At 44.4% G+C, this 26,963-nt stretch overlaps 1 protein-coding gene across 1 annotated transcript in view; it reads right to left on the bottom strand.

Moving 5' to 3' along the window:
- LOC115125409 (sarcolemmal membrane-associated protein) overlaps nt 1-26,963 on the bottom strand; it is a 132,074-nt gene that overhangs the window by 60,461 nt on the left and 44,650 nt on the right. The window contains exons 6-8 of the mRNA XM_065000756.1: nt 10,308-10,403; nt 4,867-4,938; nt 4,641-4,781 (exon numbers count right to left, since the gene is read on the bottom strand). Coding sequence (XP_064856828.1) covers nt 4,641-4,781; nt 4,867-4,938; nt 10,308-10,403 — 309 coding nt within the window. The remainder of the gene's footprint in view (nt 1-4,640; nt 4,782-4,866; nt 4,939-10,307; nt 10,404-26,963) is intronic.

Raw genomic sequence — 26,963 nt, 5'->3', positions numbered from 1 at the left:
TAAAAGGTCAAATATACAAGTCTAAGTGTCATTTTATAATAACTGAATTGAAGTTGGCTTGAAAATGTTTTGAGTTTATGCCGCGACCTTTAGTGGTAGATGGTGGCATTCTGTCTCTGCACCAAACTGTCACAAGGGGGAGTTAGAACGCTGATCTATCGGTAGTCTAAACTGTGGCACAGATTATATTTTCATAAATGAATGGAGGTGTTTTCAGTCTGAGAATCTCTCTTCTGGCACTAGAGTCCTGCATCAGGCAACAATAACAAAAAGTGTCTGTTCCACTGGATGTCATAAGGTGAAAGCACCAATTTGTAAGTCGCTCTGGATAAGAGCGTCTGCTAAATGACTTAAATGTAAATGTGTCGGTGGTCCTGGAATTAAGACAGAGCTTTGGGTAAATACAAAATGGGGGATTGTCACTTGACATGTGGATTGACGATTTTTGAAAAATAGGCACAGTGTGCTTTTGGTTTCTCTCCCACTAAAAACAGAAAGAAATAATTTTAAATAACAAACGGTCTATTTACCAGAGTGAAAGAGTGATAGCCCCTCTATATAAAGTGAGTTTCTGAAACACGGAGTCCTTCTTTGCTGATGTGCAGAAGAAACTGAATGAAAGAGTCCAGCGAGGATTTGAGTGACTCCCTCATTCTTGGCTTTGGATCAAAAATAATTAAGTACCAACATTCTTTCTGATAGTCTTGAATAAAGACATGTTTTGATCAAGTTAAGCTGCTCATGTGGGTGTTAAATTATTTATTTATGACATTATGGTTACAATGAAGAATGTAAACAAAATAGATGCGCATCAGATGTGTGTTGCGAGCTTCATTTCCTCTTTTTTGTACTCATTTTATCTCCAGCATCACTCTGCCTCAGGGCCTCAAACGGCACCATTTTGTTTCTCTCTGTCGTCCACACGCACTTTAAACGTTTGGATAATAAAGCATTTAAAGGCTGACATTGGTTGAGTATAATCGTTCTGGACAGCCAAATGTCTAACTCCACCCATACCTTTGATTATTATAACCTACTGCAGGCCTAACACCTATGTGTCTGGAACAGCCAAATGTCTAACTCCACCCATACCTTTGATTATTATAACCTACTGCAGGCCTAACACCTATGTGTCTGGAACAGCCAAATGTCTAACTCCACCCATACCTTTGATTATTATAACCTACTGCAGGCCTAACACCTATGTGTCTGGAACAGCCAAATGTCTAACTCCACCCATACCTTGATTATTATAACCTACTGCAGGCCTAACACCTATGTGTCTGGAACAGCCGAATGTCTAACTCCACCCATACCTTTGATTATTATAACCTACTGCAGGCCTAACACCTATGTGTCTGGAACAGCCAAATGTCTAACTCCACCCATACCTTTGATTATTATAACCTACTGCAGGCCTAACACCTATGTGTCTGGAACAGCCAAATGTCTAACTCCACCCATACCTTTGATTATTATAACCTACTGCAGGCCTAACACCTATGTGTCTGGAACAGCCGAATGTCTAACTCCACCCATACCTTTGATTATTATAACCTACTGCAGGCCTAACACCTATGTGTCTGGAACAGCCAAATGTCTAACTCCACCCATACCTTTGATTATTATAACCTACTGCAGGCCTAACACCTATGTGTCTGGAACAGCCAAATGTCTAACTCCACCCATACCTTTGATTATTATAACGTACTGCAGGCCTAACACCTATGTGTTTAACCTTCTGAATTAACAATTGTACTGAAGATAGAAGCCACCTCTTAATGAGTTCAGAGAGCCGATCTGTTATCCAACCATTATTCTTATTAACCCTGCATTCTAATTATATAAACTCCCCTTAGATATTCTCTGTAGGTTTTTACATTTCTAAATCAATATCAAAGACCAGATTTGCCCCTTGGATATTACTTTAGAATCCTCCAATCCTCAATATGTAATTAGATCTACAGGGACATTTTATTGATCTGCCAGTATTTTCATATAGAATCCGCCCCTCTTAATGAGTTCCGAGAGCCGTGTCATACCAATTATTAATGGATTATCTACCATGGCAACCACTTGTTAGGAAACATTTTTCAATTACGTGTGTCATTTTTTTTTTCTTTTTCCGAATACAATAATATATTTGTACCACTTAGATGCGGTGTTTTAATTTACAGTAGTGATGACAGCTCGAGGCATTTTGTTTTTCACTAGCGTAGCAGGCTGTGAATTCTGCAAAAAAAACATTTGCACGATGAGCTATTAGCAGGACAATAGACTCTTCAACCTTTACAAGAGGGTAGTCTAATAGCTCGGCTACTGTAGTCACCCAACATGGAATGTATGAAGGACTCTAAAGGTTTACATTTCTAACTCCAAACCTCATGCAACCGCACAAATGTCGGATCAAGCACATACTGTACAGTATTTATGCATTTGTTAATAAAATAATGATAAAAATACTCTTTCAAAATGCTGATGTTTTTTTCAGCAGGACAATAGGGAAGACATTTCACTGAATGACAGAATATAATATGGCGGCAGCCCACAAGCTGTGCTGCAGTACGACACGACTTTTATAAAGGAAGAACCGCTGAACTAGTAGTCCGGTTCTGATAATAATAACCTTAGTTGTGCTAGAGTTAAGTCCCAGAGCCATCCCAGAGCCATCCACCAAGCCAATAACGAGCATGATAAACTACACAACACACCATTCAGGAGGTCTCTAACACACAGATACTGGTTCAGACCATTCAGGAGGTCTATAAAACACACAGATACTGGTTCAGACCATTCATGGGGTCTATAAAACATGCAGATACTGGTTCAGGCCATTCATGGGGTCTATAAAACACGCAGATACTGGTTCAGACCATTCATGGGGTCTATAAAACACGCAGATACTGGTTCAGGCCATTCATGGGGTCTATAAAACACGCAGATACTGGTTCAGACCATTCATGGGGTCTATAAAACACGCAGATACTGGTTCAGACCATTCATGGGGTCTATAAAACACGCAGATACTGGTTCAGACCATTCATGGGGTCTATAAAACACGCAGATACTGGTTCAGACCATTCATGGGGTCTATAAAACACGCAGTTACTGGTTCAGACCATTCATGGGGTCTATAAAACACGCAGATACTGGTTCAGACCATTCATGGGGTCTATAAAACACGCAGATACTGGTTCAGACCATTCATGGGGTCTATAAAACACGCAGATACTGGTTCAGACCATTCATGGGGTCTATAAAACACGCAGATACTGGTTCAGACCATTCATGGGGTCTATAAAACACAGATACTGGTTCAGGCCATTCATGGGCCTCGTGGTTTTTGTGCGCCTCGTGGTTTTTGCGCGCCTCGTGGTTTTTGCACGCCTCGTGGTTTTTGCACGCCTCGTGGTTTTTGCGCGCCTCGTGGTTTTTGCGTGCCTCGTGGTTTTTGCGTGCCTCGTGGTTTTTGCGTGCCTCGTGGTTTTTGCGTGCCTCGTGGTTTTTGCTACGGCTTATCAACTAACAGAAACAATACGGAGTATCAACTAACAGAAACAATATCAACTAACAGAAACAATATCAACTAACAGAAACAATATCAACTAACAGAAACAATATCAACTAACAGAAACAATATCAACTAACAGAAACAATATCAACTAACAGAAACAATATCAACTAACAGAAACAATACGGAGTATCAACTAACAGAAACAATATCAACTAACAGAAACAATATCAACTAACAGAAACAATATCAGCTAACAGAAACAATATCAACTAACAGAAACAATATCAACTAACAGAAACAATATCAACTAACAGAAACAATATCAACTAACAGAAACAATACGGAGTATCAACTAACAGAAACAATATCAACTAACAGAAACAATATCAACTAACAGAAACAATATCAACTAACAGAAACAATATCAACTAACAGAAACAATATCAACTAACTGAAACAATACGGAGTATCAACTAACAGAAACAATATCAACTAACAGAAACAATATCAACTAACAGAAACAATATCAACTAACAGAAACAATATCAACTAACAGAAACAATATCAACTAACAGAAACAATATCAACTAACAGAAACAATATCAACTAACAGAAACAATATCAACTAACAGAAACAATATCAACTAACAGTAACAATACGGAGTATCAACTAACAGAAACAATATCAACTAACAGAAACAATATCAACTAACAGTAACAATACGGAGTATCAACTAACAGAAACAATATCAACTAACAGAAACAATATCAACTAACAGAAACAATATCAACTAACAGAAACAATATCAACTAACAGAAACAATATCAACTAACAGAAACAATATCAACTAACAGAAACAATATCAACTAACAGAAACAATATCAACTAACAGTAACAATACGGAGTATCAACTAACAGAAACAATATCAACTAACAGAAACAATATCAACTAACAGTAACAATACGGAGTATCAACTAACAGAAACATACTAATGCAGGGATTTCTATATTCATTAAAACAATGCATAAGCATGGAGGAAGTTGAATCCATTGTTTCCACGTTTGGCTTCCGTGTTTTAAAACGGTTAGAAAATGAGGTGGATTGAACAGATAGGCCAGTCTCACCTCAACCTCTGACAGCTTCCTGGCCACCTCTATCTTCTCCTGCAGGACCCTCCTCAGGGACTCTTTGGCAGTAATCTCATAGTTGTACTTGTCTTCCTGCAGAGTTACCAGCTCGTTACGCATACCATTCTCTGTTTGGTTCTGAAGAGAAAGAGAGGGAGAGAGAAAAAGACGTCAAAACAACTCCTAACCAAATATATCACAAAATATTTGTAAATGTTCTTACTTTAGAGTAGGACTGCAGCTGGTTGCCCATCACCTCTAGTCTGGAGAGAAGCCGGTCCTCATCTATCAGAGCCTAGAAGAGAGCGAGAGAGAGAGAAAGGTCAGTACACCATAACCTAACCATAAACACCATAACCAGAAGTACAGAGAGAAGGGGGGGCTTGTATTGGGTACATTCTAAATGTCTTGATTCCAGGCAAAATTAGGCAAAATTATTGAATTCTTTATCGAGTTTACCTCTTGGGAAAAATGTGTTGTGGTATTGTGTAGAAATACATGACTCTACAATTAAAATGACTGAACATTGAATTCAGTGTGTTGTTTTGGACATTGTCTAGGTCTATATGTAAGAGAACATTGAACCTGTCTTCTCTTGAGATTAAGGCCCAGTGCAGTCAAAGATGTGATTTTCCTGTGTTTTACATACACTACATGGCCAAAGGTATGTGGACACGTGCTCGTCGAACATCTCATTCCAAAATCATGGCCATTAATATGGAGTTGGTCCCTCCTTTGCTTCTATAACAGCCTCCACTCTTCTGGGAAGGCTTTCCACTAGATCTTGGAACATTGCTGCTATAACAGCCTCCACTCTTCTGGGAAGGCTTTCCACTAGATGTTGGAACATTGCTGCTATAACAGCCTCCACTCTTCTGGGAAGGCTTTCCACTAGATGTTGGAACATTGCTGCTATAACAGCCTCCACTCTTCTGGGAAGACATTGCTGCAGGGACTTGCTTCCATTCAGCCACAAGAGCATTAGTGAGGTCAGGCACTGATGTTGGGCGATTAGGCCTGGCTCGCAGTCGGCGTTCCAATTCATCCCAAAGGTGTTCGATGGGGTTGAGGTCAGGGCTCTGTGCAGGTCAGTCAAGTTCTTCCACATCGATCTCGATACCATTTCTGTATGGACCTCGTTTTGTACACGGGGGCATTGTCATGCTGAAACAGGAATGGTCCTTCCCCAAACTGATTCCACAATGTTGGAAGCACAGAATCATATAGAATGTCATTGTATGCTGTAGCTTTAAGATTTCCCTAAACTGGAAGGGACCTAGCCCGAACCATGAAAAACAGCCATAGACCATTATTCCTCCTCCACCAAACATTACAGTTGGCACTATGCATTCGGACAGGTAGCGTTCTGCTGGCATCCGTCAGGACTGCCAGATGGTGAAGAGTGATTCGTCACTCCAGAGAAATGCGTTTCCACTGCTCCAGAGTCCAATGGCGGAGAACAACACTCCAGCCGACGCTTGACATTGCGCATGGTGATCTTGGGCTTGTGTGCGGCTATTCTGCTATGGAGGGTATCCGGGAGGATGCTGTTGATGTGAGCCATGACCAGCCTTTCAAAGCACTTCATGGCTACCGAAGTGAGTACTACGGATCGGTAGTCATATAGGCAGGTTACACCTTCGCTTCCTTGGGCACAGGGACTATGGTGGTCTGCTTGAAACATATAGGCATTACAGACTCAGTCAATGAGAGGTTGAAAATGTCAGTGAAGACACTTGCCAGTTGGTCAGTGCATGCTTTGAGTCCACGTCCTGGTAATCCATCTGGCCCCGTGGCCTTGTGAATGTTGACCTGTTTAAAGGTCTTACTCACATTGGCTACCGAGAGTGTTATCACACAGTCATCCGGAACGCCTGGTGCTCTCATGCATATTTCAGTGTTACCTCGCCTCGATGCGAGCATAGAAGTGACTTAGCTTGTCTGGTTGGCTCCTGTCACTGGGCAGCTCTCGGCTGTGCTTCCATGTGTAGTCTAATGGTTTGCAAGCCCTGCCACATCTGACGAGCGTCAGAGCCGGTGTAGCATGATTCGATCTTAGTCCTGTATTGACGTTTTGCTTGTTTGCTGGGTCGTCTGAGGGCATAGCAGGATTTCTTATAAGCTTCCGGGTTAGAGTCCCACTCCTTGAAAGTGGCAGCTCAAGCCTTTAGCTCAGTGTGGATGTTGCCTGTAATCCATGGCTTCTGGTTGGGGTATGTACGTACAGTCACTGTGGGGACGACGTCCTCAATGCACTTATTGATAAAGCCAGTGACTGATGTGGTGTACTCCTCAATGCCATCGGAAGAATCCCGGAACATGTTCCAGTCTGTGACAGCAAAACAGTCCTGTAGCTTAGCATCTGCTTCATATGACCACTTTTTTTATAGATCTAGTCACTGGTGCTTCCTGCTTTAATTTGAGCTTGTAAGCAAGAATCAGGAGTATAGAATTATGGTCAGATTTGCCAAATGGAGGGTGAGGGAGAGCTTTGTACGCGTCTCTGTGTGTGGAGTATAGGTGGTCTAGAATTTTTTTCCCTCTGGTTGCACATTTAACATCCCAACAGAAATTTGGTATCACTGATTTGAGTTTCCCTGCATTAAAGTCCCAGAACACTAGGAGCTCCGCCTCTGGATGAGTGTTTTCCTGTTTGCTTATGGCGGAATACAGCTCAATCAATGCTATCTAAGTGCCAGCCTCTGACTGTGATGGTATGTAAAAAGCTACGAAAAATACAGAAAAACACTCTAGGTATATCGTGTGGTCTACAGCTCATCATGAGATACTCTACCTTTAACCTCCCCACGTCTACCTTTGACTCATTCCTCTCTGCCTCTTTCTTTCCACTCCTCTCCTCTTTTGACCTCACCCTCTCACCTTCCCCCCCTACTCACAAGGCAGGAAATACGCTCGACCTCATCTTTACTAGATGCTGTTCTTCCACTAACCTCATTGCAACTCCTCCAAGTCTCCGACCACTACCTTGTATCCTTTTCCCTCTCGCTCTCATCCAACACTTCCCACACTGCCCCTACTCGGATGGTATCGCGCCGTCCCAACCTTCGCTCTCTCTCCCCGCTACACTCTCCTCTTCCATCCTATCATCTCTTCCCTCTGCTCAAACCTTCTCCAACCTATCTCCTGATTCTGCCTCCTCAACCCTCCTCTCCTCCCTTTCTGCATCCTTTGACTCTCTATGTCCCCTATCCTCCAGGCCGGCTCGGTCCTCCCTCCCACTCCGTGGCTCGACGACTCATTGCAGCTCACAGAACAGGGCTCCGGGCAGCCGAGCGGAAATGGAGGAAAACTCGCCTCCCTGCGGACCTGGCATCCTTTCACTCCCTCCTCTCTACATTTTCCTCTTCTCTCTCTGCTGCTAAAGCCACTTTCTACCACTCTAAATTCCAAGCATCTGCCTCTAACCCTAGGAAGCTCTTTGCCACCTTCTCCTCCCTCCTGAATCCTCCTCCCCTCCCCCTCCTCCTCTCTGCAGATGACTTCACAACCATTTTGAAAAGAAGGTCGACGACATCCGATCCTCATTTGCTAAGTCAAACGACACCGCTGGTTCTGCTCACACTGCCCTACCCTGTGCTCTGACCTCTTTCTCCCCTCTCTCTCCAGATGAAATCTCGCATCTTGTGACGGCCGGCCGCCCAACAACCTGCCCGCTTGACCCTATCCCCTCCAGACCATTTCCGGAGACCTTCTCCCTTACCTCACCTCGCTCATCAACTCATCCCTGACCGCTGGCTACGTCCCTTCCGTCTTCAAGAGAGCGAGAGTTGCACCCCTTCTGAAAAAACCTACACTCGATCCCTCCGATGTCAACAACTACAGACCAGTATCCCTTCTTTCTTTTCTCTCCAAAACTCTTGAACGTGCCGTCCTTGCGTCCGACTCATCGAAGAAAAACTCCTCGTCCAATTTGAGGTGAGTAATCCCAGTTCTGATGTCCAGACGCTCTTTTCGGTCATAAGTGACGGTAGCAGCAATATTATGTATGATTTAACCACGTCAGAAATCAATTAGGAAAAGAGGCATGTAGATGTGTCAGAAAACAAAGGATTTCTACTCATCGTTACCACTTTCATTACATGGGACGTACAAATTCAAGCAAATCATGCTCTCCTCTGTGTAAGGAAATGCAACTGCGTTTTACACAGCAGTAAAAGGTTACAACACAGGGCTGGTTACAACACAGGGCTGGATACAACACAGGGCTGGTTACAACACAGGGCTGGTTACAACACAGGGCTGGTTACAACACAGGGCTGGTTACAACACAGGGCTGGATACAACACAGGGCTGGGTACAACACAGGGCTGGTTACAACACAGGGCTGGATACAACACAGGGCTGGATACAACACAGGGCTGGATACAACACAGGACTGGATACAACACAGGGCTGGATACAACACAGGGCTGGATACAATACAGGGCTGGTTACAACACAGGGCTGGATACAACACAGGGCTGGTTACAACACAGGGCTGGTTACAACACAGGGCTGGTTACAACACAGGGCTGGTTACAACACAGGGCTGGATACAACACAGGGCAGGTTACAACACAGGGCTGGATACAACACAGGGCTGGTTACAACACAGGGCTGGATACAACACAGGGCTTGTTACAACACAGGGCTGGATACAATACAGGGCTGGTTACAACACAGGGCTGGTTACAACACAGGGCTGGATACAACACAGGGCTGGTTACAACACAGGGCTGGATACAACACAGGGCTGGATACAACACAGGGCTGGATACAACACAGGGCTGGTTACAACACAGGGCTGGATACAACACAGGGCTGGATACAACACAGGGCTGGATACAACACAGGGCTGGATACAACACAGGGCTGGATACAACACAGGGCTGGTTACAACACAGGGCTGGATACAACACAGGGCTGGATACAACACACACTCAGGACCACATATTGTAGTCATGTGGTTACGTCCTATTCCGACAACTTCCTGTATTGCACCCCTCTAATCTATTAGTTCATTCATCTCACCATTTTAACCTGTCAATAACATTCCAAAATACTGTGTATCTGTACCTGCCAGCTGCTCTCTGATGCCTCCTGTGTGGTGGCCAGTAGGGTTAGGGTGGTAGTGTATAGTAACTACCTGCTCTCTGATGCCTCCTGTGTGGTGGCCAGTAGGGTTAGGGTGGTAGTGTATAGTAACTACCTGCTCTCTGATGCCTCCTGTGTGGTGGCCAGTAGGGTTAGGGTGGTAGTGTATAGTAACTACCTGCTCTCTGATGCCTCCTGTGTGGTGGCCAGTAGGGTTAGGGTGGTAGTGTATAGTAACTACCTACTCTCTGATGCCTCCTGTGTGGTGGCCAGTAGGGTTAGGGTGGTAGTGTATAGTAACTACCTGCTCTCTGATGCCTCCTGTGTGGTGGCCAGTAGGGTTAGGGTGGTAGTGTATAGTAACTACCTGCTCTCTGATGCCTCCTGTGTGGTGGCCAGTAGGGTTAGGGTGGTAGTGTATAGTAACTACCTGCCAGCTGCTCTCTGAAGCCTCCTGTGTGGTGGCCAGTAGGGTTAGGGTGGTAGTGTATAGTAACTACCTGCCAGCTGCTCTCTGAAGCCTCCTGTGTGGTGGCCAGTAGGGTTTGGGTGGTAGTGTATAGTAACTACCTGCCAGCTGCTCTCTGAAGCCTCCTGTGTGGTGGCCAGTAGGCACTGCAACGTTGCCAACTTCTGTTCCAACATCTGCTCCCTGTGTAGGGCCTCCTGCCGGGGGGAGAGAGGGGCGAGGGAGAGAGAGCGACAGGAGAGGAAGGGAGAGCGATAGGAGAGGAAGGGCGAGAGAGCAGAGAGAACGAGGGGGAGAAGAGAGAAAGGAGAGAAGGAGACCGGGAGAGAAAGGGAGAGCGGGGAGAGCGAGTGGAGAGAAAGGGTGAGAGAGGAGAGGGAAGGAGGGAGAGAGGAGCGGGAGGGAGGGGAGTGGGAAGGAGGGGGGAGAGAAAAGTGCAATGGGGGAGAAGAGCGGGAGAGAAGGGAAAGGAGAGGGAGAGAGAAGGGAGAGCAAGAGGGAGGGGCGAGGGAAAGAGGTTTGGCGTGGGGAAGAGGTTGGGGGAGCGGGGAAGAGAGAGAGAGGGAAGAAAGAGACAGGGACGGGCCGAGGGGATGGGCCAAGGGGAGAGCGGGGCGAGAGTGAGGGAGCGGGGCAAGAGGGAGGGGCGAGGGAAAGAAGTTGGGGGAGCGGGGAAGAGAGAGAGAGAGGGGAAGAGAGAGAGAGGGGACGGGCCGAGGGGAGAGGGAGGCGAGGTAAAGAAACTATTAAAACCTACCCAAACCAGAAACTGTGGATAGATGGCAACATTCATGCAAAACAAAGCGAGAACCATCGCATTTAACCGTGGCAAGGTGACTGGTAATATGGTTGAATACAAACAGTTATTCCCTTCGTTAAGGCAATCAAACAGGAAAAATGTCAGTACAGAGACAAAGTGGAGTCGCAATTCAATGGCTCAGACATGAGACGTGTAGCAGGGACTCCAGACAGTCACGGATTATAAAAGGAAAACCAGCCACATCACGGACACCGACGTCTTGCTTCCGGACAAACTAAACACCTTCTTCACCCGCTTTGAGGATAACACAGTGCCACCGACGTGGGCCGCTCCCGAGGACTGTGGGATCTCGTTCTCCATGGCCGAAGTGAGTAAGACATTTAAGAGTGTTAACCCTCGCAGGGCTGCAGGCCCAGACAGCATCCCTAGCTGCGTCCTCAGAGCATGCGCAGACGAGCTGGCTGGTGTGTTTACAGACATATTCAATCGCTCCCTATCCCAGTCTGCTGTCCCCACTTACTTCAAGATGTCCACCATTGTTCCTGTACCCAAGAAAGCAAAGGCAACTGAACTAAATGACTATTGCCCCGTAGCACTGAAATCTGTCATCATGAAGTGCTTTGAGAGGCTAGTTAAGGATCATATCACCTCCACCTTACCTGACACCCTAGACCCACTTCAGTTTGCATACCACCCCCAACAGGTCCACAGACGATGAAATCGCCATCCCACTGCACACTGCCCTATCCCATCTGGACAAGAAGAATACCTATGTAATAATGCTGTTCATTGACTACAGCTCAGCCTTCAACACCATAGTGCCCTCCAAGCTCATTTTTACACTCAGGGCACTGGGTCTGCAACCCGCCTGGTACAACTGGGTCCTGGACTTCCTGACAGGCCACCCCCAGGTGGTGAAGGTAGAAAACAGCACCTCCACTTTGCTGATCCTCAACACAGGGGTGCGTGCTCAGCCCCCTCTTGTACTCCCTGTTCACCCATGACTGCGTGGCCATGCACGCCTCCAACTCAATCAAATTTGTAGACGACAACAGTCGTAGGCCTGATTACCAACAATGAAGAGACAGCCTACAGGGAGGAGGTCAGGACACTGGCAGAGTGGGGCCAGGAAAATAACTTATCGCTCTCTCAACGTCAACAAAATGAAGGAGCTGATAGTGAACTTCAGGGAAGAGCAGAGGGAGCACGCCCCCTATCCACATCGACGGGAAGGCAGTGGAGAAGGTGGAAAGATTCAAGTTCCTTGGCGTACACATCACTGAAAAACTGAAATGGTCCACCCACACAGACAGCGTGGTGAAGAAGGCACAACAGCACCTATTCAACCTCAGGAGGCTGAAGAAGTATGGCTTGTCACCTAAAACCCTCAGAAACTTTTATAGATGCACAATTGGGAGCATCCTGTGCTGAGAGCATCCTGGGCTGTATCACCGCCTGGTACGGCAACAACCGTAAGGCTCTCCAGAGGGTAGTGAGGTCTGCACAAGCATCACCAGGGGCAAACTACCAGCCCTCCAGGACACCGACAGCACCTGATGTCACAGGAAGGCCAAAAAGATCCATGACAACCACCCGAGCCACTGCCTGTTCACCCCGCTATCATCCAGAAGGCGAGGTCAGTACAGGTGCATCAAAGCTGGGACCGAGAGACTGAAAAACAGCTTCTATGTCAAGGCTATCAGACTGTTAAATAGCCATCACTAGCCGGCTTCCACCCGGTTACTCAACCCTGAACCATAGAGGCTGCTGCCCCATATACATAGACATGGAATCACTGGTCACTTTAATAATGGAACACTGGTGACTTTAATCATGTTTACATACTGCTTTACTCATCTCATATGTATATACTGTATTCTACTGTATTTACTTACTAGTCCCTTTAATAGTGTTGACATACTGCTTTACTCATCTCATATGTATATTTAGTCAATGCCACTCCAACATTGCTCGTCCTAATATGTATATTTTACTTAATTCACTTTATTTTAGTTTTAGGTGTGTGTATTGTTGTGAGATGTTAGATATATAACTGCAGTCGGAGTTAGGAACACAAGTTTTTAGCTACACCTGGAGTAACATCTGCTAATTATGTGACCAATGTGATTTGAAATCAAATCGTTATGTCATATGCTTTGTCAACAGGTGTGTACACTAATGGTGAAATGCACATACATAAATATACAGTGAATAAGGCATAACCATGAGGAAACGTGGCACATACATAGGTTAATCGGAAGTTTACGTACGCCTTAACCAAATACATTTAAACTCAGTTTCACTATTCCTGACATTTAATCCTAGTAAAAATTCCCTGTCTTAGGTCAGTTATGATCACCACTTTATTTTAAGAATGTGAAATGTCAGAATAATAGTAGAGATAATGATTTATTTCAGCTTTTATTTATTTCATCACATTCCCAGTGGGTCAGAAGTTTACATACACTCAATTAGTAATTGGTAGCATTGCCTTTAAATTGTTTAACTTGGGTCAAACGTTTCGGGTAGCCTTCCACGAGCTTCCCACAATAAGTTGAGATCAGGGCTTTGTGATGCAGTGGCTTCTTCCTTGCTGAGCGGCCTTTCAAATACATCCACAGGTACACCTCCAATTGACTCAAATGATGTCAATTAGCAATCAGAAGCTTCTAAAGCCATGACATCATTTTCTGGAATTTTCCAAGCTGTTAAAAGGCACAGTCAACTTAGTGTATGTAAACTTCTGACCCACTGGAATTGTGATACAGTGTATTATAAGGGAAATAATCTGTCTGTAAACAATTGTTGGAAAAATGACTTGTTTGTTAACAAGAAATTTGTGGAGTCGCTGAAAAACAAGTTTTAATGACTCCTAAATGTAAACTTCCCACTTCAAGTGTACACACACACACACTTGAGCTTGCCTGAAGCACTGTGATTAAAAATGAAGACGCATTACTAAAGAGGGAGACAGAGATCAAGATACCAGAAGGACAAAACCTCCTCCTCCTCCTTTCACAGATTCTGCAGTTACACTCCTGAAGGGGCAGGTAATAGGCAACACCAGCTGTCGACAGCCTTTTCCATTTTATCCTACCATTTCTACATATGTTTCTGCCAGTTATCATTTTCACGCGCACAACTTTCGTATTTAAATTTAATGTATAATAACGTCTTCATATGTCAAAATCATTGTCATGTAGTTAATCAAAATTATATTGAAATCTAAATGAAAATGATAAACCTAAAAAGTAACTACTATTGTAATAGCCTACATAAAGCCAACAAATTAAAACATTGCAGCCTGCAGGTAGAAAATATCCAGATAGAAATAAATATCCCATAAATCAAATTGGCAACGCTAGCCTGTCTGCAAGGAACGTGAAACATTGTGTCAACTATTAACTTTGGGCCTGAAGCTCCGGCTAGCAAACTTGCAACATGGTATCAGAGTTTCCCTGTGCCAGTGAGCTCCGGACAGAAGCAGCTGTAGACTGGATAAGAGATAAGGAATAATCAGGGGCTGGATAAGAGATAAGGAGTAATCAGGGGCTGGATAAGAGATAAGGAGTAATCAGGGGCTAGATAAGGGATAAGGAGTAATCAGGGGCTAGATAAGAGATAAGGAATAATCAGGGGCTGGATAAGAGATAAGGAATAATCAGGGGCTGGATAAGAGATAAGGAGTAATCAGGGGCTGGATAAGAGATAAGGAGTAATCAGGGGCTAGATAAGGGATAAGGAGTCATCAGGGGCTGGATAAGAGATAAGGAATAATCAGGGGCTGGATAAGAGATAAGAGGTAATCAGGGGCTGGATAAGAGATAAGGAGTAATCAGGGGCTGGATAAGAGATAAGGAATAATCAGGGGCTGGATAAGAGATAAGGAGTAATCAGGGGCTGGATAAGAGATAAGGAGTAATCAGGGGCTGGATAAGGGATAAGGGATAAGGAGTCATCAGGGGCTGGATAAGATATAAGGGATAAGGAGTCATCAGGGGCTGGATAAGATATAAGGGATAAGGAGTCATCAGGGACTGGATAAGAGATAAGGAGTAATCAGGGGCTGGATAAGAGATAAGGAGTAATCAGGGGCTAGATAAGGGATAAGGAGTAATCAGGGGCTGGATAAGAGATAAGGAGTAATCAGGGGCTGGATAAGAGATAAGGAGTAATCAGGGGCTGGATAAGAGATAAGGAGTAATCAGGGGCTGGATAAGAGATAAGGAGTAATCAGGGGCTGGATAAGAGATAAGGAGTAATCAGGGGCTAGATAAGGGATAAGGAGTATTCAGGGGCTGGATAAGAGATAAGGAGTAATCAGGGGCTGGATAAGAGATAAGGAGTAATCAGGGACTGGATAAGAGATAAGGAGTAATCAGGGGCTGGATAAGAGATAAGGAGTAATCAGGGGCTGGATAAGAGATAAGGAGTAATCAGGGGCTGGATAAGAGATAAGGAGTAATCAGGGGCTGGATAAGAGATAAGGAATAAGGAGTAATCAGGGGCTGGATAAGAGATAAGGGATAAGGAGTCATCAGGGGCTGGATAAGATATAAGGGATAAGGAGTCATCAGGGACTGGATAAGAGATAAGGAGTCATCAGGGGCTGGATAAGAGATAAGGAGTAATCAGGGGCTGGATAAGAGATAAGGAGTAATCAGGGGCTGGATAAGAGATAAGGAGTAATCAGGGGCTGGATAAGAGATAAGGAGTAATCAGGGGCTGGATAAGATATAAGGGATAAGGAGTCATCAGGGACTGGATAAGAGATAAGGAGTAATCAGGGGCTGGATAAGAGATAAGGAGTCATCAGGGGCTGGATAAGAGATAAGGAGTAATCAGGGGCTGGATAAGAGATAAGGAGTAATCAGGGGCTGGATAAGAGATAAGGAGTAATCAGGGGCTGGATAAGATATAAGGGATAAGGAGTCATCAGGGACTGGATAAGAGATAAGGAGTAATCAGGGGCTGGATAAGAGATAAGGAGTCATCAGGGGCTGGATAAGAGATAAGGAGTAATCAGGGGCTGGATAAGAGATAAGGAGTAATCAGGGGCTGGATAAGAGATAAGGAGTAATCAGGGGCTGGATAAGAGATAAGGAGTAATCAGGGGCTAGATAAGGGATAAGGAGTAATCAGGGGCTGGATAAGAGATAAGGAGTAATCAGCGGCTGGATAAGAGATAAGGAGTAATCAGGGGCTGGATAAGAGATAAGGAGTAATCAGGGGCTGGATAAGAGATAAGGAGTAATCAGGGACTGGATAAGAGATAAGGAGTAATCAGGGGCTGGATAAGAGATAAGGAGTAATCAGGGGCTGGATAAGAGATAAGGATTAATCAGGGACTGGATAAGAGATAAGGAGTAATCAGGGGCTGGATAAGAGATAAGGAGTAATCAGGGGCTAGATAAGAGATAAGGAGTAATCAGGGGCTAGATAAGAGATAAGGAGTAATCAGGGGCTGGATAAGAGATAAGGAGTAATCAGGGGATGGATAAGAGATAAGGAGTAATCAGGGGCTGGATAAGAGATAAGGAGTAATCAGGGGCTAGATAAGAGATAAGGAGTAATCAGGGGCTAGATAAGGGATAAGGAGTAATCAGCGGCTGGATAAGAGATAAGGAGTAATCAGGGGCTGGATAAGAGATAAGGAGTAATCAGGGGCTGGATAAGAGATAAGGAGTAATCAGGGGCTGGATAAGAGATAAGGAGTAATCAGGGGCTGGATAAGAGATAAGGAATAAGGAGTAATCAGGGGCTGGATAAGAGATAAGGGATAAGGAGTCATCAGGGGCTGGATAAGATATAAGGGATAAGGAGTCATCCGGGACTGGATAAGAGATAAGGAGTCATCAGGGGCTGGATAAGAGATAAGGAGTAATCAGGGGCTGGATAAGAGATAAGGAGTAATCAGGGGCTGGATAAGAGATAGGGAGTAATCAGGGGCTGGATAAGAGATAAGGAGTAATCAGGGGCTAGATAAGAGATAAGGAGTAATCAGGGGCTAGATAAGAGCTAGATAAGAGATAAGAGATAAGGAGTAATCAGGGCTGGATAAGAGATAAGGAGTAATCAGGGGCTGGATAAGAGATAAGGAGTAATCAGGGGCTGGATAAGAGATAAGGAGTAATCAGGGGCTGGATAAGAGATAATCAGGGGCTGGATAATCAGGGGCTGGATAAGAGATAAGGAGTAATCAGGGGCTGGATAAGAGATAAGGAGTAATCAGGGGCTGGATAAGGGATAAGGAGTCATCAGGGGCTGGATAAGATATAAGGGATAAGAGTAATCAGGGGCTGGATAAGAGATAAGGAGTAATCAGGGGCTGGATAAGAGATAGAGTAATCCAGGGCTGGATAAGAGATAAGGGTAATCAGGGGCTGGATAAGAGATAAGGAGTAATCAGGGGCTGGATAAGAGATAAGGAGTAAAAGAGATAAGGAGTAATCAGGGGCTGGATAAGAGATAAGGAGTAATCAGGGGCTGGATAAGAGATAAGGAGTAATCAGGGGCTGGATAAGAGATAAGAGATCAGGGCTGGATAAGAGATAAGGTAATCAGGGGCTGGATAAGAGATAAGGAGTAATCAGGGGCTGGATAAGAGATAAGGGAATAAGGAGTAATCAGGGGCTGGATAAGAGATAAGGGATAAGGAGTAATCAGGGCTGGATAAGATATAAGGGATAAGGAGTCATCAGGGGCTGGATAAGAGATAAGGAGTCATCAGGGGCTGGATAAGAGATAAGGAGTAATCAGGGGCTGGATAAGAGATAAGGAGTAATCAGGGGCTGGATAAGAGATAAGGGGCTGGGAGTAATCAGGGCTGGATAAGATATAAGGGGGCTGGGATAAGGAGTCATCAGGGGGGATAAGAGATAAGGAGTAATCAGGGGCTGGATAAGAGATAAGAGTCATCAGGGGCTGGATAAGAGATAAGGAGTCATCAGGGGCTGGATAAGAGATAAGGAGTAATCAGGGGCTGGATAAGAGATAAGGAGTAATCAGGGGCTGGATAAGAGATAAGGAGTCATCAGGGGCTGGATAAGAGATAAGGAGTAATCAGGGGCTGGATAAGAGATAAGGAGTAATCAGGGGGGATAAGAGATAAGGAGTAATCAGGGCTGGATAAGAGATAAGGAGTAATCAGGGGCTGGATAAGAGATAAGGAGTAATCAGGGGCTGGATAAGAGATAAGGAGTAATCAGGGCTGGATAAGAGATAAGGAGTAATCAGGGGCTGGATAAGAGATAAGGAGTAATCAGGGCTGGATAAGAGATAAGGAGTAATCAGGGGCTGGATAAGAGATAAGAGTAATCAGGGGCTGGATAAGAGATAAGGAGTAATCAGGGGCTGGATAAGAGATAAGGAGTAATCAGGGCTGGATAAGAGATAAGGAGTAATCAGGGGCTGGATAAGAGATAAGGATTAATCAGGGACTGGATAAGAGATAAGGAGTAATCAGGGGCTGGATAAGAGATAAGGAGTAATCAGGGGCTAGATAAGAGATAAGAGTAATCAGGGCTAGATAAGAGATAAGGAGTAATCAGGGGCTGGATAAGAGATAAGGAGTAATCAGGGGCTGGATAAGAGATAATGAGTAATCAGGGGCTGGATAAGAGATAAAGAGTAATCAGGGGCTAGATAAGGGATAAGGAGTAATCAGGGGCTGGATAAGAGATAAGGAGTAATCAGGGCTGGATAAGAGATAAGGAGTAATCAGGGGCTGGATAAGAGATAAGGAGTAATCAGGGCTGGATAAGAGATAAGGAGTAATCAGGGCTGGATAAGAGATAAGGAATAAGAAGTAATCAGGGGCTGGATAAGATATAAGGGATAAGGAGTCATCCGGGACTGGATAAGAGATAAGGAGTCATCAGGGGCTGGATAAGAGATAAGGAGTAATCAGGGGCTGGATAAGAGATAAGGAGTAATCAGGGGCTGGATAAGAGATAAGGAGTAATCAGGGGCTGGATAAGAGATAAGGAGTCATCAGGGGCTGGATAAGAGATAAGGAGTAATCAGGGCTGATAAGAGATAAGGAGTAATCAGGGGCTGGATAAGAGATAAGGAGTAATCAGGGGCTGGATAAGAGATAGGGAGTAATCAGGGGCTGGATAAGAGATAAGGAGTAATCAGGGGCTGGATAAGAGATAAGGAGTAATCAGGGGCTGGATAAGAGATAAGGAATAATCAGGGGCTGGATAAGAGATAAGGAGTAATCAGGGGCTGGATAAGAGATAAGGAGTAATCAGGGGCTGGATAAGGGATAAGGAGTCATCAGGGGCTGGATAAGATATAAGGGATAAGGAGTCATCAGGGACTGGATAAGAGATAAGGAGTAATCAGGGGCTGGATAAGAGATAAGGAGTAATCAGGGGCTAGATAAGGGATAAGGAGTAATCAGGGGCTGGATAAGAGATAAGGAGTAATCAGGGGCTAGATAAGGGATAAGGAGTAATCAGGGGCTGGATAAGAGATAAGGAGTAATCAGGGACTGGATAAGAGATAAGGAGTAATCAGGGGCTGGATAAGAGATAAGGAGTAATCAGGGGCTGGATAAGAGATAAGGAGTAATCAGGGGCTGGATAAGAGATAAGGAATAAGGAGTAATCAGGGGCTGGATAAGAGATAAGGGATAAGGAGTCATCAGGGACTGGATAAGAGATAAGGAGTCATCAGGGGCTGGATAAGAGATAAGGAGTAATCAGGGGCTGGATAAGAGATAAGGAGTAATCAGGGCTGGATAAGAGATAAGGAGTAATCAGGGGCTGGATAAGAGATAAGGAGTAATCAGGGGCTGGATAAGATATAAGGGATAAGGAGTCATCAGGGACTGGATAAGAGATAAGGAGTCATCAGGGGCTGGATAAGAGATAAGGAGTAATCAGGGGCTGGATAAGAGATAAGGAGTAATCAGGGGCTGGATAAGAGATAAGGAGTAATCAGGGGCTGGATAAGAGATAAGGAGTAATCAGGGGCTGGATAAGATATAAGGGATAAGGAGTCATCTGGATAAGAGATAAGGGTAATCGGGGCTGGATAAGAGATAAGGAGTAATCAGGGCTGGATAAGAGATAGGAGTAATCAGGGGCTAGATAAGAGATAAGGAGTAATCAGGGGCTGGATAAGAGATAAGTAATCAGGGGCTGGATAAGGATAAGGAGTAATCTGGATAAGAGATCAGGTAATCAGCTGGATAAGAGATAAGGAGTAATCAGGGGATAAGGGATAAGGAGTAATCAGGGGCTGGATAAGAGATAAGGAGTAATCAGCGGCTGGATAAGAGATAAGGAGTAATCAGGGGCTGGATAAGAGATAAGGAGTAATCAGGGGCTGGATAAGAGATAAGAGTAATGGATAAGAGATAAGGAGTAATCAGGGGCTGGATAATAAGAGATAAGGGATAAGGAGTCATCAGGGCTGGATAAGAGATAAGGAGTCATCCGGGACTGGATAAGAGATAAGGAGTAATCAGGGGCTGGATAAGAGATAAGGAGTAATCAGGGGCTGATAAGAGATAAGGAGTAATCAGGGGCTGGATAAGAGATAAGGAGTAATCAGGGGCTGGATAAGAGATAAGGAGTAATCAGGGCTGGATAAGAGATAAGGAGTAATCAGGGGCTGATAAGATAAAGATAAGGAGTCATCAGGACTGGATAAGAGATAAGGAGTAATCAGGGGCTGGATAAGAGATAAGGAGTCATCAGGGGCTGGATAAGAGATAAGGAGTAATCAGGGGCTGGATAAGAGATAAGGAGTAATCAGGGGCTGGATAAGATATAAGGGATAAGGAGTCATCAGGGACTGGATAAGAGATAAGGAGTAATCGGGGGCTGGATAAGAGATAAGGAGTAATCAGGGGCTGGATAAGAGATAAGGAGTAATCAGGGGCTGGATAAGAGATAAGGAGTAATCAGGGGCTGGATAAGAGATAAGGAGTAATCAGGGGCTGGATAAGAGATAAGGAATAATCAGGGGCTGGATAAGAGATAAGGAGTAATCAGGGGCTGGATAAGAGATAAGGAGTAATCAGGGGCTGGATAAGGGATAAGGAGTCATCAGGGGCTGGATAAGATATAAGGGATAAGGAGTCATCAGGGGCTGGATAAGATATAAGGGATAAGGAGTCATCAGGGACTGGATAAGAGATAAGGAGTAATCAGGGGCTGGATAAGAGATAAGGAGTAATCAGGGGCTAGATAAGGGATAAGGAGTAATCAGGGGCTGGATAAGAGATAAGGAGTAATCAGGGGCTAGATAAGGGATAAGGAGTAATCAGGGCTGGATAAGAGATAAGGAGTAATCAGGGACTAAGAGATAATAAGAGATAAGGAGTAATCAGGGGCTGGATAAGATATAAGGGATAAGGAGTCATCAGGGGCTGGATAAGAGATAAGGAGTAATCAGGGGCTGGATAAGAGGAGTAATCAGGGCTGGATAAGAGATAAGGAGTAATCAGGATAAGGCTGGATAATCAGAGATAAGAGATAAGGAGTAATCAGGGGCTGGATAAGATAAGGAGTAATCAGGGGCTGGATAAAGGAGTAATCAGGGGCTGGATAAGAGATAAGGAGTAATCAGGGGGCTAGATAAGGGAGTAATCAGGGGCTGGATAAGAGGGGCTGGATAAGAGATAAGGAGTAATCAGGGGCTGGATAAGAGAGGGGGATAATCAGGGGCTGATAAGGAGTAATCAGGGCTGGAAGGAAAGAGTAATCAGGGGCTGGATAAGATATAAGGGATAAGGAGTCATCAGGGACTGGATAAGAGATAAGGAGTCATCAGGGCTGGATAAGAGATAAGGAGTAATCAGGGGCTGGATAAGAGATAAGGAGTAATCAGGGGCTGGATAAGAGATAAGGAGTAATCAGGGGCTGGATAAGAGATAAGGAGTAATCAGGGGCTGGGGGCTGGATAAGATATATGGGATAAGGAGTCATCAGGACTGGATAAGAGATAAGGAGTAATCAGGGGCTGGATAAGAGATAAGGAGTAATCAGGGGCTGGATAAGAGATAAGGAGTAATCAGGGGCTGGATAAGAGATAAGGATAATCAGGGCTGGATAAGATATAAGGGATAAGGAGTCATCAGGGACTGGATAAGAGATAAGGAGTAATCGGGGCTGGATAAGAGATAAGGAGTAATCAGGGGCTGGATAAGAGATAAGGAGTAATCAGGGCTGGATAAGAGATAAGGAGTAATCAGGGGCTAGATAAGAGATAAGGAGTAATCAGGGGCTGGATAAGAGATAAGGAATAATCAGGGGCTGGATAAGAGATAAGGAGTAATCAGGGGCTGGATAAGAGATAAGGAGTAATCAGGGGCTGGATAAGATAATAGTCATCAGGGGCTGGATAAGATATAAGGGATAATCAGGGGCTGGATAAAGATAAGGAGATCAGGGACTGGATAAGAGATAAGGAGTAATCAGGGGCTGGATAAGAGATAATATAATCAGGGGGATAAGGATAAGGAGTAATCAGGGGCTGGATAAGAGATAAGGAGTAATCAGGGGCTGGATAAGAGATAAGGAGTAATCAGGGGCTGGATAAGAGATAAGGAGTAATAACTGGATAAGAGGGAAAATGGATAAGAGTAATCAGGGGCTGGATAAGAGATAAAAATCAGGGGCTGATAAGATAAGAGATAAGGAGTAATCAGGGGCTGGATAAGAGATAGGGATAAGGAGTCATCAGGGACTGGATAAGAGATAAGGAGTCATCAGGGGCTGGATAAGAGATAAGGAGTAATCAGGGGCTGGATAAGAGATAAGGAGTAATCAGGGGCTGGATAAGAGATAAGGAGTAATCAGGGGCTGGATAAGAGATAAGGAGTAATCAGGGGCTGGATAAGATATAAGGGATAAGGAGTCATCAGGGACTGGATAAGAGATAAGGAGTAATCGGGGGCTGGATAAGAGATAAGGAGTAATCAGGGGCTGGATAAGAGATAAGGAGTAATCAGGGGCTGGATAAGAGATAAGGAGTAATCAGGGGCTGGATAAGAGATAGGAGTAATCAGGGCTGGATAAGATAAGGGATAAGGAGTCATCAGGGGCTGGATAAGAGATAAGGAGTAATCGGGGCTGGATAAGAGATAAGGAGTAATCAGGGGCTGGATAAGAGATCAGGGTAATCTGCTAGATAAGAGATAAGGAGTAATCAGGGGCTGGATAAGGGATAAGGAGTAATCAGGGGCTGGATAAAGATAAGGAGTAATCAGGGCTGGATAAGAGATAAGGAGTAATCAGGGCTGGATAAGAGATAGGAGTAATCAAGGGATAAGGAGTAATCAGGGGCTGGATAAGAGATAAGGAGTAATCAGGGCTGGATAAGAGATAAGGAGTAATCAGGGGCTGGATAAGAGATAAGGAGTAATCAGGGGCTGGATAAGAGATAAAGTAATCAGGGCTGGATAAGAGATATATAAGGAGTCATCAGGGGCTGGATAAGATAAGGGATAAAAGTCATCCGGGACTGATAAGAGATAAGGAGTCATCAGGGGCTGGATAAGAGATAAGGAGTAATCAGGGGCTGGATAAAGATAAGGAGTAATCAGGGGCTGGATAAGAGATAAGGAGTAATCAGGGGCTGGATAAGAGATAAGGAGTAATCAGGGGCTGGATAAGATATAAGGGATAAGGAGTCTGGATAAGAGATAAGGAGTAATCAGGATAAGAGATGGATCAAGAGATAAAGGAGTAATCAGGGGCTGGATAAGAGATAAGGAGTAATCAGGGGCTGGATAAGATATAAGATAAGAGTCATCAGGACTGGATAAGAGATAAGGAGTAATCGGGGCTGGATAAGAGATAAGGAGTAATCAGGGGCTGGATAAGAGATAAGGAGTAATCAGGGGCTGGATAAGAGATATGATAAAGGAGTAATCAGGGGCTGGATAAGAGATAAGGAGTAATCAGGGGCTGGATAAAGATAAGATAATCAGATAAGAGATGAATAATCAGGCTGGATAAGAGATAAGAGTAATCAGGGGGCTGGATAAAGATAAGGAGTCATCAGGGGCTGGATAAGATATAAGGATAAGGAGTCATCAGGAGATAAGATATAATAAGGAGTCATCAGGGACTGGATAAGAGATAAGGAGTAATCAGGGCTGGATAAGAGATAAGAGTAATCAGGGGCTGGATAAGAGATAAGGAGTAATCAGGGGCTGATAAGATAAGGGATAAAGGAGTCATCAGGGACTGGATAAGAGATAAGGAGTCATCAGGGGCTGGATAAGAGATAAGGAGTAATCAGGGGCTGGATAAGAGATATGAGTAATCAGGGGCTGGATAAGAGATAAGGATATCAGGGGCTGGATAAGAGATAAGGAGTAATCAGGGGCTGGATAAGATATAAGGGATAAGGAGTCATCAGCGACTGGATAAGAGATAAGGAGTAATCGGGGGCTGGATAAGAGATAAGGAGTAATCAGGGGCTGGATAAGAGATAAGGAGTAATCAGGGGCTAGATAAGAGATAAGGAGTAATCAGGGGCTAGATAAGAGATAAGGAGTAATCAGGGGCTGGATAAGAGATAAGGAGTAATCAGGGGCTGGATAAGAGATAAGGAGTAATCAGGGGCTCAGATAAGGAGCAATCAGGGGATAAGGGATAAGGAGTAATCAGGGGCTGGATAAGAGATAAGGAGTAATCAGGGGCTGGATAAGAGATAAGGAGTAATCAGGGGCTGGATAAGAGATAAGGAGTAATCAGGGGCTGGATAAGAGATAAGGAGTAATCAGGGGCTGGATAAGAGATAAGGAGTAATCAGGGGCTGGATAAGAGATAAGGGATAAGGAGTCATCAGGGGCTGGATAAGATATAAGGGATAAGGAGTCATCCGGGACTGGATAAGAGATAAGGAGTCATCAGGGGCTGGATAAGAGATAAGGAGTAATCAGGGGCTGGATAAGAGATAAGGAGTAATCAGGGGCTGGATAAGAGATAAGGAGTAATCAGGGGCTGGATAAGAGATAAGGAGTAATCAGGGGCTGGATAAGAGATAAGGAGTAATCAGGGGCTGGATAAGATATAAGGGATAAGGAGTCATCAGGGACTGGATAAGAGATAAGGAGTAATCAGGGGCTGGATAAGAGATAAGGAGTCATCAGGGGCTGGATAAGAGATAAGGAGTAATCAGGGGCTGGATAAGAGATAATGAGTAATCAGGGGCTGGATAAGATATAAGGGATAAGGGAGTCATCAGGACTGGATAAGAGATAAGGAGTAATCGGGGGCTGGATAAGAGATAAGGAGTAATCAGGGGCTGGATAAGAGATAAGGAGTAATCAGGGGCTGGATAAGAGATAAGGAGTAATCAGGGGCTGGATAAGAGATAAGGAGTAATCAGGGGCTGGATAAGAGATAAGGAATAATCAGGGGCTGGATAAGAGATAAGGAGTAATCAGGGGCTGGATAAGAGATAAGGAGTAATCAGGGGCTGGATAAGAGATAAGGGATAAGGAGTCATCAGGGGCTGGATAAGATATAAGGGATAAGGAGTCATCAGGGACTGGATAAGAGATAAGGAGTAATCAGGGGCTGGATAAGAGATAAGGAGTAATCAGGGGCTAGATAAGGGATAAGGAGTAATCAGGGCTGGATAAGAGATAAGGAGTAATCAGGGCTAGATAAGGGATAAAGTAATCAGGGGCTGGATAAGAGATAATCAGGGGCTGGATAAGAGATAAGGAGTAATCAGGGCTGGATAAGAGATAAGGAGTAATCAGGGCTGGATAAGAGATAAGGAGTAATCAGGGGCTGGATAAGAGATAAGTAATCAGGGGCTGGATAAGAGATAAGGAATAAGGAGTAATCAGGGGCTGGATAAGAGATAAGGGATAAGGAGTCATCAGGGGCTGGATAAGATATAAGGGATAAGGAGTCATCAGGGACTGGATAAGAGATAAGGAGTAATCAGGGGCTGGATAAGAGATAAGGAATAAGGAGTAATCAGGGGCTGGATAAGAGATAAGGGATAAGGAGTCATCAGGGGCTGGATAAGATATAAGGGATAAGGAGTCATCAGGGACTGGATAAGAGATAAGGAGTAATCAGGGGCTGGATAAGAGATAAGGAGTCATCAGGGGCTGGATAAGAGATAAGGAGTAATCAGGGGCTGGATAAGAGATAAGGAGTAATCAGGGGCTGGATAAGAGATAAGGAGTAATCAGGGGCTGGATAAGAGATAAGGAGTAATCAGGGGCTGGATAAGAGATAAGGAGTAATCAGGGGCTGGATAAGAGATAAGGAGTAATCAGGGGCTAGATAAGGGATAAGGAGTAATCAGGGGCTGGATAAGAGATAAGGAGTAATCAGCGGCTGGATAAGAGATAAGGAGTAATCAGGGGCTGGATAAGAGATAAGGAGTAATCAGGGCTGGATAAGAGATAAGGAGTAATCAGGGGCTAGATAAGGGATAAGGAGTAATCAGGGGCTGGATAAGAGATAAGGAGTAATCAGCGGCTGGATAAGAGATAAGGAGTAATCAGGGGCTGGATAAGAGATAAGGAGTAATCAGGGGCTGGATAAGAGATAAGGAGTAATCAGGGGCTAGATAAGGGATAAGGAGTAATCAGGGGCTGGATAAGAGATAAGGAGTAATCAGCGGCTGGATAAGAGATAAGGAGTAATCAGGGGCTGGATAAGAGATAAGGAGTAATCAGGGGCTGGATAAGAGATAAGGAGTAATCAGGGGCTAGATAAGGGATAAGGAGTAAATCAAGAAGGCCTGTTTTATGACATTAACACCAGATTACATATCTCATTAAATCAGCTGTAGACACCATACTTTTTAATTGCACATTTAGGCCTAATTTTAGACTGATCCATTTGGTGATCAACATCAATTCACTAGCACTATGAAACATTGCTAAGCCACATACACATTGATAGCTTAATATATACTTTTAGTGAATTTACGAGGCATTGCTAGACCAGACATTGCGAGATACAGATGACCAAGATATAGTCTATGAGCATGTTTCCGA

Source organism: Oncorhynchus nerka, linkage group LG15 (assembly GCF_034236695.1).
Source record: "Oncorhynchus nerka isolate Pitt River linkage group LG15, Oner_Uvic_2.0, whole genome shotgun sequence".
NCBI classification, from domain to species: Eukaryota; Metazoa; Chordata; class Actinopteri; order Salmoniformes; family Salmonidae; genus Oncorhynchus; species Oncorhynchus nerka.
This window is presented reverse-complemented; position numbering and strand designations above follow the sequence as displayed.